The sequence below is a fragment of the Larimichthys crocea genome, chromosome VII, assembly GCF_000972845.2.
Source record: "Larimichthys crocea isolate SSNF chromosome VII, L_crocea_2.0, whole genome shotgun sequence".
NCBI lineage: Eukaryota > Metazoa > Chordata > Actinopteri > Sciaenidae > Larimichthys > Larimichthys crocea.
The window spans coordinates 25,738,694-25,758,700 of NC_040017.1; the positions used below are offsets into that span (position 1 = coordinate 25,738,694).

Genomic DNA, 20,007 nt, shown 5'->3' on the forward strand with positions numbered 1-20,007 from the left:
CCATAATTGGGTTCATTAGAAATCTCACCCGGAGTTCCCAATTACAGGCCTCAAAAATTAATTGCACTTGAAATTAAATATATTTTCTCATCAGCCTTTAATTAAACATGGCCCTCGTTCTTGATTGGAAATTCCGATCTTAGGGTGAGGTTTGGTCTCCAACATGTTTACTTGTGGTGCATCGGGAGATGGTTTGAGTTTTGCAGGGTATAATTACACAGTCTGATTAAGCACTATCAGGATGATGGGGCTCTCTGGCTTTCGGCCAAGTCACAAACAGTAAACTGTAGACACATACTGTATCTCTACATCTACAGCCAAACCACACTGCCGATGCCAAAAACAAGCCCCAACAGAACTCTTCATCGCTCCTCTTCCTCCACTGACATTGATTTCAAATTGCTCGATACGTCGATAGTCACAATGAGCAGCAACCAGCTGATTCTTTATTTCAAATCCAGCACTGTCCTGAATTTTGAATGAAACTATTTAAATGGCTAAAAATGAATAATCAGATTTTAGTTCTTCTTGCCTCAAGGAGAAGCAGAAACGATGTCTATATCTATAACAAATGCCCTCAATGAAGAATCCATTCATTTCACTGATGAAGGCCATGCAGAAGGATCTGGCTGTTCTTTCATTGACTTCATGCATATGAATTACAATCTTCTCACCATCCTTCTATCTCTAAGAAATCTGAAAAATTCTGCGTGGGACTGAATGAAAAAAACAGTGTAACCATTTACATGTTAAGCAGGAATTCACAGTTACGCAATTTGTAACAAGCAAAACATTGATTACTTTAACAAAAGGGTACTGCCCTTGAAACTTGCCACTGCCACATGAGGCAACAGTGATATGTAACGAAATCCAGACCTCGAACATGCATGTTTGACTTAATCCTGACCGGCCTTCTCTCCCCTCACTGCATGACAGGAACCGTATATCCTAAATCCTGTCACTCATCCTTTAAAATATTCCTCATGTTATCCTTCCTCCCAGCTCTGGTCTCGTTCACCAAATCCGTACCCCCAACAGTGGCCGAGTTAATGGCATTAATTCAATTTATACCCCACAAACTGTGACCCGAAAATTCCTCAAATCTTCCCCCTAGACGAAACCACCTGCACATTTTCACTGAACCTCTGACCTACAGCCAAAACCCCATGCTGCTGACTGGACTGTTAATGTGGATGATACGAGTATTGTTGGATGCTGCAAACTCCCTTATATCCCTATTTGTTAGTAATTATAGTGAATATTCTCTTATAACCATACATATATTTTGCCATGCTATGAGTGATTGATTTAACAATAGTGATTTATCTTTAGCTATTGGCTTTAAACACTAGAATTAAAGATAAATAAAAATAAATAAAAATGATGAACTGGGTAGCTGAGCAGACCAAGAAGAAAATCAACAAAAAATTACATTTTAATAAATTTAAATTACATATACAGTCTTATATAAAGCACACATAAATAAATAAGAGACTGTATCACCTGAGATAAATATACTGCCCTTTGGGAATGACAGAAGTCAAAAAGATTTAATAGCATAACTCAGATATCACAGCTGGTTACCCAGCTGGGACCTGGTATGGTGGTCACTTTAAATCAAATAAGATTAATATTGATGAATATTCTAAATGCTCAGTCGTCTCTTGTGTGATGGCTGATGTCTTTTTAATTCATTCCCTATCTGACCTATTCACAAAAGCTGGAAAACCAGACTGCCCATCTCTGCAGATTCAGTCAACCCGATCTGTGAATGATAATGTTATTTCGGACATAGTGCGTGGGCGAGGAGTCAATCTGCGAGTCCCTATATAACCATGCCATGTAAGGCGGAGAGTGCAGATTCAACACTATTAAAGCGGCTGATAGAGGGAGCACAATAGGAGCATGGATTCATTCTGTGTCTGCGGTTAAGTGGGGGGTGGAGCTGGGAGGTGGATAAGTAGAGAGCGCCCACCCTAGTGGGTAGAAACATCAGAGGTGACTTACCAATGAAGTAGGCCAACAGGAACAGGAGTGTTACAGAGATGAGGATGGCACTGAGAGCAGCACATTTCCAGTTGCAGTGCTTGTAGGGCTTCTTCAGGCTGAAGGCAGGTCGAGAGAAGGTGTTTCGGGGCAGAGGGCGTGGGGGAGGTGAGTACACTGTGCTGGAGGTCAGAGGGTATCCCGGTGATGTTGTGCAATACATTGGTGATGTTCCACCTGGTTTGAACAGGAAGTGCCTGGGAAAAAAAAAAAACACATTCTCTTGTAAGTCTTAACAGGAACAAACATTTTCCAGGGATGTCTATCATCATGATACTGTAGGCTGTTGTCTATTCAAGTGCAAGCCCAACCACAGGTAAGTAATTCTGTTCCCGGGCACATTCAGTACTGTTACCATAGTCACGCTTCTGATAGATTAGTGAGGATACTAAAGCATAGTGGGTTGTGCTCAGTCAAAACTGTGAATCAATATTAAATCTAATTTACAGGACTAGAGACCACAGCTGGCTCTTGTTTACATATTCAAGCCAGCGTGGTGAAGAGTAATTCCCAGTTACTGTGTGTCGAGGCTTTTCAGACAAGAGACACAGGAATATAAGGATGGAGCATGGAGCAGATTTATTCATCCTTGAAGAACATGGCTGGCTATCTCAGAAAAACGTGTAGAGCTGCATGTCCGAGAGCCGTACGAGCAGCTCATCAGAGAGTCAGTGGCAGCGACACTGTTGTCAAGGCCATTTTAGTGACAAGTTTACAAGAAGCTCCCGAGCGACAGTGACATGAACGTGATTGAATGTCGCGTTACGATGTATGATGTGGAAAGTCACTGAGACCATATTTTATTTATAAATATCAGGACAAATCTCTGACATATCCTGTTCCAGCAATAGGAGATAAATCGGGCAACTGTGTTTCATAAAGCGGTCATGCTTAACATTAATCAAAAGCAATACAACCCAACAATGTGACTGCAAATTGTTAGTTGTATTAAACAGGGAAGGGACGGACACGGCAAATATTCCAGGAGACACACACTGATGACTGACAGCATTTCAAAACAGAGGATGTCTGATGGAAAAATAGCACAGGCATCACTATTGTTTTTTTTTTTATGGGCAAAGCAGATTCTGACAAGGAGTGTGAGCCAGATAAGCAAACATGCAACATACCCGTCGTTGTACGTGGCATCGTGGCGTGCTGATGCCAGAATGTCCATCTCAATGAGGTTGTCCTGTAAAGTCTCTAGGAATGTCTGCTTTGCTATGTTTCTACACACAGGTGGAAAGATGGATATGAAGCTAGTGTGAGATGTGCGTGCAAGTAAACACAGAAATGCCAATACAATATGCGATCACCAAGCAACATCAACAACAACAACAACAACAACAACTGACAAATGGAGATCAAGACAAGACGGCGTGGGACAAAGAAACCAAGGCCCTTATGGAACTACTTCTACAAAAGGTGTGAGACAAATAACATCTATCTCTCTCGTTCCCCTTTTTTGGGCTCTGCCATACCTTGTTTTGTACGAGCCCTGCCCTTCTCTGCAAGCGTCTTGCTCCTCTCTGATAAACATTAGAGTATTCTGGCTCCTTTAAGGTTGTGATTGGAAGAAAACAATGCATCACTTACAAATAAAAACCTTAAGGTTCCTAACACTTATTTCAAACAAAACACTTTTTTTTACTACTGTTATTTAATTTAACTTCACTAAAGCTTCATCGTTTTCACACTGGATAGTATCTTCAGGTACAGTGGGTTTTCATTTTACTGGTTGCAACACTTCAAATACACATTCTCACTTCATTCCATAATAAATAATGTTTCTATAGGCGCCATGTCTCATTTCTCGCACAAAGCACTCCCCCCCTATGAGAGCGGCGTTCCATAAGGAAATACTGCAGCAATGCAATGGAGAAATGAACTGTCCACATGCAATGGGCAGGCTGAACACGTTCAGTAGTACAAGAGAAAAGCCTTGTTTTTGATCCCTGGTCTGTACATGGTCTCTCAAGTTTGTGTTTCGGGGAAGGATGTAACTTTTTAATGAAGAGAAAGAGATGTTTGGCAGAAACTCAGACAGAAAACGGTGAGGCTGGAAAGGGCCAACCAACTGCTGGCGTCTCTCCAGTGGCAGAGCAGGATGAGAATTTATCAGGGTAATACTATTAACTAAGTAAAAGTGACATGTTTTTAATTCTACGTCTGTGCGGGTATTATTAATGCTTTCAATTTCATTATTGGAACTTTAGAGCTTGATCTATTTTTTCAAGGCAACAGGTCAGAAAGGCTACATATGCCGTTTGAGCAGCACTCTCTGCCTGTTGCAGATTCATTCTCCACACCATCTGTTTTCCTGCTCCACAGGGAATACCTGTGCGGGATTAACTTTGTGCGCTGGATGATGTGTAATCATTCATTATACCACTAACTGTCCTTCTACCAGCTGAAATTGGTGCTCATTTTCCTGTTGACTGAACCGTCTCGCAAAAAAAAAAAAAAAAAACCTGAAGGAAGAGACAGTGGTTCTGTTCATGGCTGGTTGTGTAGCTATGCCAAATTAGTTATTAGCTATTCTCATGTCAACAACTGTTTCATTTATGGCGGCATGTTTACTATAAACTCTCATAATTAAATCATCTATATGAAAATTACTTTTTTAAACTTCCTTGAAAATCAAAGCCACACCATTTTTATTTGAATCTGCTCAGCAGGTGACCTGCTCACACTATTTTGAGGGTTGAGATAGTTTGACTTGCTATTCGTGATTTCATACTGCCTTGCAATAAGACCAGGCAAAGAAATAGCAACAGATATTCCCTTTTTTACAATAACACTTGACAGATCTACTTCACACAAGGGCCTCCTATTGAGAAATGTGCTAGAGAGGTGAATACTGATTAATATAATAAATAAATAAAATTCTGAAGTGGAGGAGCTATGAAATCTGCTCACGGGAGCCTGAATGTAATTTTGCAAGAACGGCTTCATATCCACCGCGATTATAATTAACTCTGCTGTTTAAACTCAGTCGCTTCCACTGTTAGGATTACTAACATTAGACGAAGACCTGAAAACCTGACTTTTCTCTTGTTTGCCAGAAAATCATGTTCATCACAAATGTAGGCCTTTGCCCCTTAGCAGGATAGTTTCCATTTTATTGCTTTGCTCCTTGTTAGCACTGTGGTAATTTAATATGGAGCAGACAGCATGAAAAGCTGTGTTCAATGGCACCGGCTCAAGCTCACTCTTACTGATGCCAACAACTCTATACACTGTCAGAGAGACAAGTTGCACAGTACCTCGTTTCCAGGGGGATGTTGCTGTTGAGTAACCAGTTGTCCTGTGCGCTGCCGGAGTCTTGACCACTGGCTGGACCCTCAGGGGGAACAGAGCTGTCTGTGGGCGCGGGACTCGGGTTGCTCCGCGGTGTGTAGTTGCCTCTGTTCAAGGAGTTAATGGAGGCTGCATGGTGCTGATGATTGGGCGAGTGGGAGTGGGAGAGTGGTAGAGGAGGCGTTCGCAGCCGAGAGTGGTTTTGAAAGACTCCGTCTGAAAGAAATAAAACACGTTTTTTTAAGAAGAAGAACAATTCCACTAATTTTTTAAGGCAATTTTAGAACTTTGTTACATTTGGAAGCACAATCAAAGACACTCAGATTCACACAGAGTTTTAAAACTACTGCAGACACACTTTACAAAAGGTTTGTGAAGGCGTGTGTGTGTGTGTGAAGAGCCTCATGGCATTATTCTAACTCCCCGAGCCTCAAAGTTCTGATTGACGAATTACTTGCCATAATTTCAACAGTAGCTCATAAATTAAAACCTAAACTTAAGACTAGTTTCACTGAGGAGCTGCAGAGCTCCTGTTCTGCTTATTATTTCTCCCAACTGGTCTCTATCAGAGTGCTCTCTGCCTCCCCGCAGAGACCAGAGACTGTTTATTCAGCTCAGACACTGGCTCCTTAAAACTGACCAATTCTTTGGGTTCTTTTGTTGTTTTTTTTACATTTATTTAACCACGAAAGGAAGTCTGAGCATGTGTATTCTTTTCTTTTTTAAATAAACAATAGCCTGATTCACTCTGTGCAAAATATTTTATTACTGCCACAGCTCAACGGAAGCAAATGCAAGATTTAAAACAGATTTCAAAAAGCAAGCTTTCTGTTTTATGACAATCTGCCACTATCAGATGCACGTTCTTATCGGAGTGCGGTGTCTTCTCAGTGATTTCAGTGGTTATCTACTGTTCCAGAACATTTGGCAGCCAAAACGAGTTTCTTTGAGTATTTTACCAGCTCTGTTGTCACTTTATATCAAAGAATTTGAAACTATTACAAAATAAAAAACAAAACAGATTGCATCCAGTATCAACTGTATATGCTCTATTTTATATCCTCTCCACTTCACAAGACAGGAGACCTATGTCCTTGTGTATCCATTTATTTCCACATCTGCTGAGCCATTCATCAATCAATGAACTCGTGGCTTTACACAGACTGAAAGAGTGGCTTCTCTTTATAGCAGCGAGTCTGCTTTATTTCACAGATATCCACAACACTAAATTGCCAATTTACAACAGACAGAGTGGAATACAGACACACAGAAGGCTTATATTGTATAATCAGCTCCTTCATTAAAGCGACACCGGCTCACGCTCGTCAAAAAAAGAGTCATTTCAGATTTCTTTTTAGGGGTCGAGAACATGAAGCTGCTGCAGCAACATGTGTCAATCGACTGATAAACAAACTGCTGAGGTACAAAACTGGCTGCCCTAAGAACAAAGTGACACCAAGCTTCAGTGCTCGAGGCATTTTAGGAAAGCGGAAAGAGAGCCCATTGTGTTCACAGGTGACGTGCTAATGAATGGCCCAGCAGGGAAGAACATGTAGTGTGCTGCATTTAATCCTTAAGTCTCTTCCTTTAAAGCACATGGCATTGCATGTGCACACATTATAGTAAAGAAATCTAGATTTTTATTTACATCCTGTGTGTTTCATCACAACATGGAGAGAATGCAGATTTTCCCCCTTCAGACTTGATTTTAAACCCTGGCTCACTGCCACACAGTCCACATATTTTACGGGATGAGCCACTGACAGAAATCGTTTAATTTCTTCTTCATTTTGGAGAGAGCGCTATATCATGCATCTGTCGCGCTGACAGATGGTTCCGTACTGAACACACTTTTGCACAATGCTGCCCTCGTAATTAGCTGAGCCACCGAGAGAGAGAGAGAGGCGCGCCGCAGTCCTGATGAACAATATACCGGTGTGAGGTAAAACCACACAGTTGTTGATGACCTCCCTCGTGCTCGGTAATGTACCTGATCCCCAAAGCCATTAATAAGGTTATGCTAATTCGATACGGGGACAGCGCAGACATACGCAGAGAAATATATCACAAGGACAAATGCATCAGCGCTCTGGAATGCATTTACTGCTCGGTAAACAAATACTTTACTTCCTCTGACGATCAAGCAAATGTGGGGCAACAAGAAATTAATTCTTCTAACACTTGGTAACTTTTTTTTTTTCTTCTGAGGATTGTACTTGCAATACATTTTAAGAGTCATGCTACTGTCTCTGGAATTAACACAAAAATGAATCAATGTGTGTCGTTATATATATATCAGGTTATTTATTGCAAGTACAAAGTGTAGGATAGCAAAACTTTGTTAGGTATTCCTGTGATTTAGTTCACTCCCTGCATATAAAAGCACGATAACTGGGATTAGTTGTCTAAAGACCAGTCACTTTCATGCTTTCATACAATTTATAAATACAGAGTGTGTAATTGCGAAATACATTTGTGAAAATCTAGTCTGATATTCACATATTTAAATTTCTTTTGAGCATTTATCAAAGAATTTGTATTAATTCTAAATTAAACTTGCAACTGAATTAAATGCAACTGGACTCTTTAACAGTTTAAAGAAGCTCTATAATGTACAAAGAATTATGAAAAATATATATATTATATAATATGACATATATAATATTTGTTGTGTGCTATGTCATTAAATTTCGATTACAATATTATCCACATTTAAATTTAAATTCCCAGTGTACCTGGATTAAGTCGAGCTTAATTACTTCATGTAGCCTTTGCTAGAAGTTCAAATGTTTATTTATATATATTTTATTCTTATTTCATTTACTGAAGTAAACATCACAGTACTGATGCGTTATAATTTGTGCAGCACTGTGAAGTATTTAAAAGATTCTTGTATCGAGTGTCGCCCTCTAAATGCTTTACATTCCACTCAGAAGTGTTGCTAAACTCTCCTACTTGACTTTCCTGCTTATTTGCATAAAAGCCATCACCATTTTCATGCATTGTGGAGCTACCTTTCTTTTCTACAGAAAGAGAACTAGATAAGCGCCGCATCGCGATTAAAATTCACTACCTGGCCGCATGCATGTTTGTCCTTGTCCAACCAATAACCCTTCAACAGTCAGGTAAGTAGTCACTGTTATTTTTGTGGCAATAAACAGAAACACGGGAAAAACAAGACGCGTTTATGAGACAAAGCACAGAGCAACACGACCCCCACAGATGGTGGTGATTCAGCAAGAATTATTCACTACTATCCAAAGGACAGAAAAAATAAATGGTTTTCTATTGACCTGCTTTGCACAACGAAATTGGCAAGAAAAGGGGATTCATTTGTTATCAGAGACAGAAAAGGGGGGACTTTGTTACAATAGCCAAACTTTCACATGGCATTCAAAGGAGAAGCCTAAAGATATCCTTTCAGTCGGGGAATGTCGGTTCCTCATTTTTCTTTCTAATAAATGGATACACTGGTTAAGGCCTCCTGATGCTATTCTCGACAAGTAATTAAGGCAACTTCACTTCATTAGCTAAAGACCTCGTCCCCCACCCTGAGAGATAACAGGGACGTCTGTCTCATGGTAAGATGTTATAATTGCTGGGAGGCAACTGTCCAACTTGTGAGGTGTCAAATAGCTTCACTATAGAATTACAACTAAAAAATACATTAAAAAAAGATATTTCTAACACTTTAAAATATATAAACAGACACAAGTTTAGGTATTTATCGTTGTTATTTATCGGTAAAGTTGTGTAGCGCTCTACTTTTTAATGCAAAACAGCCATATCAATTTTCTTGTCAGTGATTTCAGTGAACACAAACTGTCAGGGTTATATTAACTTATCCTGCATGAGAGAGAGATATACAGAAAGTTGTAATTAATAACTTGGGGAAAAAAAAATCCTGTTTCCTAGACTGCATTGCAACATAGCACACTGACATCGACTTGTCAGTAATGATGCCACTCTGCAACTGATAGGTACTCCTGTAAATCTTACCCTCCACATCAGCTTGTATATGTCCAGTCTGACTCAAATCAGCAACAGTAGCCATGGAAACAATTCAATACACGGCACTACAGCGATAAATCTATATGTAAAAGACCAGCCTTTATTTTTATTGGATCCATATTTCAGCGGATGCGTAGCTACCAGATGGGAGCTATTGTAAGTGCAGAGCATTTCAGTTGTTAGGAGCAATCAGTGCAAGCTATGTCTAATAATCTGTATGCAGTGCACAAACAGCATATTTATAAACCTCAGTAACTGTAAACATGCACTCCACCAATCAACGTTAAATCAAATCTGTCGAAGTTTGACAGGCAGCACCTTCTAAATACTTACATCGGTTCATATATGTGTGAAAAATGTGTCAGCGGCATCGTTTGTGCCACATTTGGTTACATGGAGGAACACTGGGCTCGGACTTAATTTGCCAGTCTGTGCAGTGTCCAGGGAGAAGAGTCTATTTCTGAACAAGGACAGTGGATAAAACCCACAGCACTAATGGTCACACCTGATGAAATAAAGTGATATGACATGCCCCGGACACCCGATCAACGCACTGAGCTGTGAGCTATTCGATACGGAATTAATCATAAGCTATCCAGCGCACAGATAAATCATTAAATCTTGCTTACTGCTAAAGCCCCTATGGCTAATCACAGGGGCAGAATTTCCAGTTGAGTAGCATTTGTCTATAAAAACACAAACAGAATTTATCATGAAGGCAGTGGAGCTGCACTTCTCTCTAGGATCCCTGAAGCTGGTTCTCTCTGCTGGCCCTGCTGTTTCCTGCACCATTAGAAAAGTCTGAAGGGAAGAGCCATGCGGGAATACGAGCTGTCTTTCCTGGACTCATTTGAGAGGTAACAGGTACCACAAACAACACATGGTGGGTATAACGCTCAGCTCTCCACCGGCTCTCTCTATGGGAATAAGGGGAAAAAGACCTTCTGGAATCCGAACATAAGCTCACCTTCATTACTAACTGGAGGAGAAAAATCCTGCAATTGTATCAGTATATAACATCCTGTCAACAGCTTTCACTGAGAACACCAAATGAGGTATCCGACTAGAAAAACAAGTTGCATATGATGTATTTGATGCACACGTGGTAATAAAAATGGTAATGCAAGCCCTTGCGAGAGTGAGTTCAACGTAGAAACATAAACATAAAACAATGAATAAGAACTTTTAAAAAATAAGACAAAGCAATTTAAATTAAATACTTTTTTTTTTCAAAGTGTGGTTTACCACATTTCGCAACCTAATCCATTAGGACTGGTCCTGGCATATGTTCCTCTCTCCCTTTCTAAGATCAAATGGATTTTCTGTCATTCTTTGAGCTGCCTCAGAAAGAACAAGACAAGTGGTTATGTATGCTCCGCTCTGTATGTCACTCTGCTGCATATCCATCAAGATGTTGAAGATTTTGTTAGAGGGCACAGATGGTCTGCAATTATCATGGAATGAAAGTGATGCATCTCAATTTCTGTCAATGAAAAGAAGATATGTAGGTATGCAAAATGCATTATCCATGGTCCCGGTGCGCTGACAAACAGCGAGATGAATGGAACTGGACAAATTGTCTGTTGGCTCCAGTTCATTGATAACTCAAAATCAACATCAAGAGGAACCGATTCCTTTTGATATGTCAGCTCAAAACTGGAATATCATATTTTCAGGAAAAAACAGGGGCATGGCATGCAAGTACCATGTGCTTCTCATTAAATTATTATTTAGCCTCAGATATCTTTATTCCTCATGGTGTCTGCGGATGAATTACTTTCTTGGATGACCTCTTTTAACCACATTTCCCCCCAATCCTAGCCGACACAAGGGAATGATTAAGCAGTTCAAATGAATACTTATTTGAATGCACACACAATCACGTCCCCAAGCCTTCTACTCGGCTCAGCATTCCTGCTTGGTCAGCTGTGAGGTGGTGGTGGTGTGCTGGCCCTTTTCACCAGGGATCCACGGCTGCACTGAAGCCAACACCGCCCCGACCCCATGCTGCTTTGCATTAAGAGACGCTAATACTCTGAGGTTGCATGCTCTCAGATCTTGCAGCTCAGTGTGGCAGCGAGCTCCCACTGGCAGTCTCCCCAGGAAGAAGCCCCTAAGAGAAAGCCCAGGGCCACAGTGAAACACATGCTTCACAAAAGGGACTGCAGGCTTCAGCGAGCAGCCTCGTCAGTCTTACAGAAACCCTGGCTCAATGTTCTTCCAAATGAAAACAGGATTCCCAAGAAAAAACACTGCAGCCTTGGAGGCTACTAATGTGAAGAACGATATGCTGCAGAGAGCGTTTACTTGTTCAAAATCCAGCAGAACATTTTAAGTCCTGTATGTGGGCTCAAAGATGACCTTGAGCAAATGCAATCTGAAGTGATAAAAAGCCACCTGTTTTCCAGTGCAACAGATTCACCGTGAGCCAATTATTTTAGACATACATAGTTTTCTGTGGTTGTTTACCGACAGTAGAAAAAAAAAAGCAAATATATCCTGCCACCGTGTCAACTGTGAATTTGAATATTTCTTCAATAACTGACCTGTGTGTCAAAGAGATCTGATTTGATATTCCAGTCATTTTTTTTTTACCATGGTGGCTTTTAAATTACCTTTTTCGCTCATGTAATTCCCACTGAAAACCTGAGATGAATGCTTAATTCCAGATTAAATTGCATTTCTCTTTTTTCAGAACTCAAACCTCTGCGTGAAACAGAAAACATTACAATTCCTTTTCCATAAATTCCATTAGACAATTCAGGCAATTTGTGATCTTTGATTTAATCATACTGGCTGTGCTGTTGTGTGCCCATAGCCCTGTTCTGTATGCCACTCTCTACACAACCTGTTTGGCTCACTCTCATTTTGTCACCTTGAGAAGATGAGGTTTATGTAGCTGAAGGGAACAGTGTCACTACACATTGAATAAGTCTTAATGAAGTCATTTCATTCCCTGAAATGGTGAGAGCTGCCTGAATTGATGGAGTTATTTACTTACATACTACATTTGCCATGAAACCTTTCAGGGCTGGAAATATTATACAGTGACAAATCAGATATCAAGGCAGGGACTAAGAATACAGACGATATGTAACTTATTCAACTGCATTAAAATTCACTTTTTAAGCTGCCAATAGTCAATGATGATGATGCACTGTGTTGCTCACTGGAGTGAAAAAGCAAAATAAATTTTAACTAAAGATTTCAGATTTTATTGAACAAAAATCTGCAAGCTTATGAAGTAATTAGAAGTCACAGAGCGGGCTTAGACGACTTGCTGAGCGGTTTAAGCGAACAAACAGTAGGCGCTGGTTTCTGCTCACTTTCTGATTGTAATTGGGTTCTTACTGTCAAATATTATCTGAAATGAAACAATGAGGGATGTCAAAGGAGAATCGTGATACTTTATTACTTATTCATATGAAACTACAGCATGGTGAGAGGACCTCAGCATGAACGAAGAGCATCGAGATCGAGAGAAAACTGGTTTTTATGTTTTTGAGTTTAAAAAGTGGGAAAAGGTTTTGCACCCACTAGCAAGAGAAACACAGAAACATGTTGCACTTTGCAACTTAAAAGGAATCTTACAACGCCTCTGGATGACTAAAGGAGAAACTCGAGCTGAGGATATTCCTCCTCGGTCCTTCCCTACCCCGTACTGACAGCCCGAGGCCAAACCTAAATGCTGCACCTATGCAAATCAGTGTCATTGTTATGAGACAAATCTGCCACGGTAAAGGCCATTCCCCTCCCACCCATGTCCCCCTTAAGCACCGTCATGTCACTGCTGGATGACCAGCGTGTTGCTACTGTGGAATTAGGGGGAGAGAGATTTGCGACGGGATTAATAACTCATTCTACTCGGCTTTCCGAGCAGGCAGCTGGGGCACTTTGGAGTTTGATGTAATTCAACCCTTTGGGTAGTTAACTCGGAAGCTTGATCAATTATTTAGACCATTTTATTTTGTTTTGTGTTCGCCATGCCAGCGGGATAAGCAAGTAGCTGCTGCTGTAGTTGAAAGGCATCAACATCCACATATCAAAAAGTACCCTATTCAGCATGCAAATTGTTGAGTTATGTAGAGATACGCGGCATAAATCGTTGAGTTTGAATGACAACATTTTATATTTTCATGCTGATGGATTACAAACAAGAATATATAACCCTCCACACTTCAGAGTCTGATATTTTGCGACCACAATAATTAATCTGGTTTCCTTGACTTGAAGAAAAAGTCAAATCCACAAGGGGTTTATAAATCTATAGCGGTTATGTAGCAACACACACATAATATGATATCAGACTCAACAAAGCGATTTTACCCCATAGACCGTTCAAACTATATTCTCTGTCCACAGTGACGTGCCAGATAAACTCTTCACAGTGATTAAATGAGCAAGTTAACTGTTGATTCAACGCGTACACTCTGCACTACTGCACATGTTTTACAGTCACTGAATTTCTGTGAGCTGTCAACACCGTGTTTGCACTTGGAGTGCAAACGTCATTCTGTCAGTGTGTATAAGTTTTCAGTCGATCAAAATAATAAGAAGCTGGAATTTATTAACGAGAAACCGCATTCAAAGCTAATCTAACTCGAGAACACTGTTGTTCAGGATGTCTGTAAGGTTTTTTAAAGTAACTTCAAAAGCAGTCGGTCCTTGCGGTGATACAGCAGGGATTACATTACACCTGGTCTCAAATCGCCGTCTTTATTTTTTTACTTATTTCCTTTCTGAAGTGAGGAGGAGGAGGAGGAGGCATGCAGGCGGATGTCTCTGAAAAATTCTATAGAGGGATTTTAGATGGTTACTCCCACCAGCATGCACTGGAACTGAAGAGAAAGATCTGTGACAAATTTCTCCGACTGAACAAAAAAACGGTCCATCTGTTTGAGTGAGACTCTGAACTTCGCAGACCTTGCTTCAGAGAGTTCTGCGCGTTTTCCTGAGGCTGCATATCGACTCGAAGTTTCAACTCTCTCTCATGGTGCTCGGGAAAAAAAATAAAAATAAAAAAAAGGGACATATTTTTGCCTATAGCCATCTGCATGACCTATAACATCAACAACATATCCAGGAGCAGGGGAAGGCTAACCTCCAGAAAGCAACAGTAGTTTGAAAACCAACTCACCATCGGCAGATGCAGTGGCAGGAGCATACAGGTTCCCTGAGCCAGTTTTAACTAAGAATGAATTGGGGCCAAACTCATCCTCAGAGTCAGAGTCCTGGGCTGGCTGAGCCGCACAGTTACCTAGCAACCCTCCCTGGCTCTCATTGGCTGCAATGGAAGGGGGAGGGTATGGGAGCTGCTCAACGGGGGAGGAGGAGGCGGATGAACAATGCAGCGGAGGACCTGTGGACCACAAACAGAGACAACACATGGGGGGGAAATGAAACACACCCAAACACAGGCAACATCACATAGGAGCAAAACACACACACGCACACACACACACACACACACACACACACAAGCAAGACTTAACTCTGACACTTCAAAAACAAACAGGGACACATCTGCCTTTGTCTCCGCCACCTCACCCCGGCTGGGAAGAACAATACAAAACAAGTGAGATGACTTTGAGATAGAATAGAAAAGGCAAAAAAAAAAAAAACTGGCACTGCTTTAGAGAAATAAAAACAACAGAACACCTTTATGGGATGTTGAATGCAAAAAGAGAGAATTCCTCTATAATTAGAATGAATAAATAAAATAACCCAAACAAAACAGCTGATTCGTTTGGTTATTTATGCACGCGTCGAAGCAGAGCGGCTATATAGTTTCAAAGCACGTCAGAAACATTTACTAAAACGCAACAAAACAATACTTTAAATTATAATAAATACTAAGTTCTGGATTTTCTCTAACCTAACTGCACTTCTCCAAACTACAGAAACTACACGAGCAGCTTGTTTTGTGCACTGTGCACGAGGCGCATGAATAATGTGCCCCCTGATATGTCGGGGTTGTTAATACCACCTCCTGTGGAAACACATATAACCCCTGCCAGCCAAGAAATGAATCCAACCTGAACAATCCTTCCTTCTGTACTCTGTGTCCATCTCAGCTTTCCTACTTGTCAGTAATATAAAATACCATAGGGATTAAGACTGGTCACTCACCTTAACAGCAGAATATGAATAATTTACCGTTATGCTTATTTATAGCCCCTTGTATGCAGCCACCCAATTCTTGCACACGAATATCATACAATTTCTCCTTTCAAGGCTTATTGGCTCCAATCCTCATGCTGTCATGGAATGTTAAATCTCCACAGTGCTCCTATTAATGTGTGATTAACTTTTGATGCAGCTCTGCGCCACGCCGAAAATGGACTACTTAAGTAACGTGACTGCAGCGAACAGAGCCATCAGTTTGGAGCTCTCCCCCATCTTCCCGTCAGTCCGTCGGTCTTGATGTTGAAAATCCTGCTGACTCCACTGTCATCCATCAGGAGAGATAAATTTCCTCTTGCTCTGTAATGATCCCTGAAGAGTATTAAAATACGACTCACTGACTCGCATCTAATTAGGAAACAATTAGTGCTATACGAACATATCAGCCACAGCCCTACACAAGCAGCAAATGCCCACTGCCCCTGAGAGTCACAGTTTGTGCTTTAGATATACAAGCGCACACTTCATTTCTCTCTCAATTCTCTAATGCCGGTGCACGTAATGGGTGCAGAGGTACGGTGGCCATGCTGTGAGTTAATGACCGTTACACTGTTGTGCTTATATACAGCGATGCACAACCAGGAGAGGAAGAGCTGCTGAAAAGAGCATTGTTACAAGTCATTCCCAGAATCCGTCGGATACATCGAGACACTACAGCTCGTGTCAAAACAACAACAACAACAACACTTTGCTGCTGAACAGTGGAGTCTTCATTGAACTAATATCTACTGGTATGAAAGACTAGAGGCAGGACTGGAAGTCTGACATGAAAGACAAAAAAATGAGCTGCACCGGGTTTTAGGCTGAACATTGCAGCATTTTCCTCAAAGAAACAATTAATCAATGAGACAAGAAAAGATTAAAGTCCTCTAAAAATGATCAAAGTCATAACCTAAATGAGGTCAAGGTAGTCATGCTCAGCAGCCATTAGTCTTGTGCACGGAAGTTTTACTGTCTCAATGTGTTTAATTAATGCCGGCTATAGTGCCGTTCATGCACCTAAAGTCAGACAGGGCTTCTGCAGGCGAGAAGCCGTAAGCTTGAGATGACCAGCGAGGTTTTTCAGGCTGCCAGACTTGATTGCCTTTGCCTTCACTCACTATATTACAGCAGCAAAAGGGGAACCTTTACTTAGAAGGCCCTGGACCGTGTGCTACTGCTTCAGTTCCTGACAGTTTCGGGAAATGCCATTTACTCTTTGGTTTGGTCACACTGCAAAAAAAAAAACAGACCACCAAGAACTGCACTAAAGGTTGCGATAAACTAATTAGCAATCCAATTAAAAGAACGGACAAATAAATTGGTAGCTGTGATCTGCAGGTCAGGATGTTTAGTGAAACACCTTCTCCAAGGACAAAATACTGAAACTGTTTTACATTTTGATCTTAATGAAGGTGTGAAAAAAATAATTGCAATTTCATATTTAATAAGATACATTTTTTGGAAGGTTTGTTTAAAAAAATACTTCGAGTTTGACAGTTCAAGTTGTAAAACATAACAAAAGTGGTTCAGGCAACAATCATCAAAGCTCCGGTTCAAAGGATGACACAACAGTATGTGGTACTGGGATGAGAGACGGGAGCTGAAACACGCGAATGTGGGAGGATATGCATCAATATATATATATTTATATATTTTTTACAACCTTACAATAAATAAGCGAGTACTGTAGGTGTTCTGTGTTGTGCTCGGAAACTTTGAGGTGACACGAGAATGTTAATGGGCACTCGCTGACTGCAGCAGAGGTAGTACGTGAGATTGTTTCACTGCAGGGTAATTATTTCCACCATGGGAGACATGAAAAATACACACTATACATCATTTTAGATCAACTGCTTAAATCTTCCGAACCTCACACATTAAGAGCTACAGTTATAGCTATTATACATTAATCCAGATTAATCCAATTCAATTCATTAGGTCTGTCTAACAGTCCAGAACTCAAAGATTTTTTCCATTTACAATGATAGAAAAGCTGACATTCAAAGAGCCGGAGCCAACTTCATTAACGACCTTAATAATTAATGAATTCTTTAAATTGTTTTTATTTATTTTCTGTCAATCAGCTAAGCGTTAAGAACAATAAATTGTTACAAACTAGAAAAGGATTTGCTGACAACCTGTGATCACACTGTTTGTTTATGCATGCTTGTGTGTATGTGTTGACTGATTTGTGGAGGAGGAGATCAGGAGACCTTAGCACAAACCGTTCAAGGTGTACAACACCCCACTGCAGTCAGTTAATTTAAGGACGGTTATGCAGAGTCATGGAGTGAAGACCACGAGCCTAATGACAATGATCAAGTTTGTGCATGAGAAGGAGGCAGAGTCAGTCATTATCAACGTGCGCGCATACACGTGAAGATTTATGTTAAGAAATGTCGTTATTTGAGAAGGCTTCTTTGGCTTAGGGAGAGGGAATTAAATCAGGTAAATAGAGAATGTAATTTAGAGGCAGAAAGTAATCGAGTGAAAAGAAAATCGAGTAAGAAGAGTCAACATCTTTCATCTGGAGAGTCCTGATCTCTCTGTAAACCTGATTCTGCCTCTGTCTAACTTAGATAAAAAAATCGTCATACCTCCAATAAGATCTACGATCACCTTAGCTAAATGTACTGCACACCCACAAAACTGAGCAAGGTGAAGCACATGTACGACTCCGCGGTGACAGCCGTAATTATCTGTTTGCTCAAGGACTAGCCTACAGCTGCGGGGCAGCGTCTATAAAAAATGCAGTGTATTTGCAGATGAACAGAGAAGGAAAAAACATTTCTGCGCCATCAACTGATGCCATGTGGCACACAGAGCACACAGGACGCAGAGGAGTGACTCACGAGTCTCTCCGCGGGGACCGAGTGTCGTCACCGCACTGCTACTCCTGTAGTAAAATGCAGATTGCATCGAGGCTCTATTTAACCATTAAGTGGGATGATGTACGTGTAGGATTATGTAGTCAGGATTTCAACATTTCTGTTCAATGTTAAATTAATGTGTAATCCTGTGTTTCCTCTTTGACTTGGACAGCTGCGTACCTGGGTGTGTGAAAGGTTTGTTTTTAGCAGATCACTAAAACGTTGCGTAATCTGCTCCTGACACCAGTGCTGTCATGCAGTGTAGGTGGAGTAGGATCCTCTCCAAGATGGTTTAACGCTTTTGTAATATTTTCAGCTGTTGACTTTGTACCGACTGCTATCGTCACCATCAAGGGCCGCACTCATGAACATTTATCCAGATCTGCCCCGTTCCTCTAACTGTTCCGGCTGTATTTGCATGTGGAGGTCATATCTTTATCTTCGCGTGGGCACATTCATGGCACAAGTGGGATTTTGCTCGTTGCCTGTGATGCCGGTGTGCGCCTGTGTTCTCACACCAAGTCACACGGCACGCACTACATTTACTGCACATGACTTCTGTGCTATTTGCATGACTAATTAGCAGAGGCGCACCTCTGCAACGCTCTCCAAAAATCAGGCAGAGCTCTTTTGTGTAGGCTTTGCTTGTCCGCTTCACTTTCAACGTGCATTCTTCAATCAGCAGACATCTAATTGCACAGATTTAAAAATAAAAATGGATTATAGGAGCGATGTCAGGAAGGCATACTAAAGATTAATGTCTGATTCTCACCAGCATCTGTCAGCCACAACAGCTTTCATGTGTGAAGGCCTTTTCCTTTCAGCTGATTAACTCTCTTTGGAGCCATCTGAAGGCAGCAGGTATGTAATTATGCACACCAGAACCACCGGTAACCTTGATTAAATCTTGTGCAATCGGCATCAGGCTGCTGTAAAAATCCACACACAAACTTCTGCGTTCTTGTGCATATTAAACTGGTCAGATATATCTCAGTGTTCTTGACACTTTGATGTAGTTCACAGAATAAAAATCAGTGCTGGAGACAGTGACATCCTCAGGGCCTTATTATAAATGCATGACTATTGTTAATGTTAATCCTACATGCAAACCTTAAGTAACTGCTTGGGCAAAACAACATTTTTACAAGGCAGATAATCATAATGAATCATGAGCACTCTGCACTCTGTAGTTCTTTAGTGGTAATAACTAAATCTAAGTATTTCTATCAAGCACTAAGGATGCATTTTAAGTCTGTTCAAGGCTCAAAAAGGGGGTTCATAAATAAGCTTATTGTGCCAAACCTAAAACAAATAATGGTCTATTAATGGAGCCTACAAGGTACCTTAATTGGATATTTAATAGCTTTTGAATTGCCTGAGCATCATCAATTCCCTTTCCGGTATTCCTAATGATGTCCTTTTGCTTAGCTATAGTGGCCATGTGTGCAGTGTGCAACACAAATGTTAACCAGTCAGGCTGTCCTGGAAATGCTGTGTGATACAAAGGTTTTAGAGCTGCTTAACCCATGAAAGAAGGTCTGATTCCCCTTTTGATTCTTTCTAACTGTCTGGCAGTGTTTGAGCTTTGCCATGACTGATTAAACGTGCCCTCTTG

The 20,007-nt window shown here is 40.8% G+C and overlaps 1 protein-coding gene across 12 annotated transcripts in view; it reads right to left on the minus strand.

Annotated features, from left to right (window-relative positions):
• Positions 1 to 20,007, minus strand: part of tenm4 (teneurin transmembrane protein 4) — a 193,466-nt gene that overhangs the window by 72,416 nt on the left and 101,043 nt on the right. For 5 of the 12 annotated variants that reach the window (XM_027280597.1, XM_027280599.1, XM_027280595.1 and 2 more), the window contains 5 exons: positions 14,495 to 14,716; positions 5,313 to 5,562; positions 3,528 to 3,602; positions 3,177 to 3,275; positions 2,008 to 2,243 (listed from right to left, as the gene is read on the minus strand). In XM_027280597.1, coding sequence (XP_027136398.1) covers positions 2,008 to 2,243; positions 3,177 to 3,275; positions 3,528 to 3,602; positions 5,313 to 5,562; positions 14,495 to 14,716 — 882 coding nt within the window. The remainder of the gene's footprint in view (positions 1 to 2,007; positions 2,244 to 3,176; positions 3,276 to 3,527; positions 3,603 to 5,312; positions 5,563 to 14,494; positions 14,717 to 20,007) is intronic. The other 7 variants (XM_027280601.1, XM_027280600.1, XM_027280605.1 and 4 more) reach the window with 5 other exon arrangements.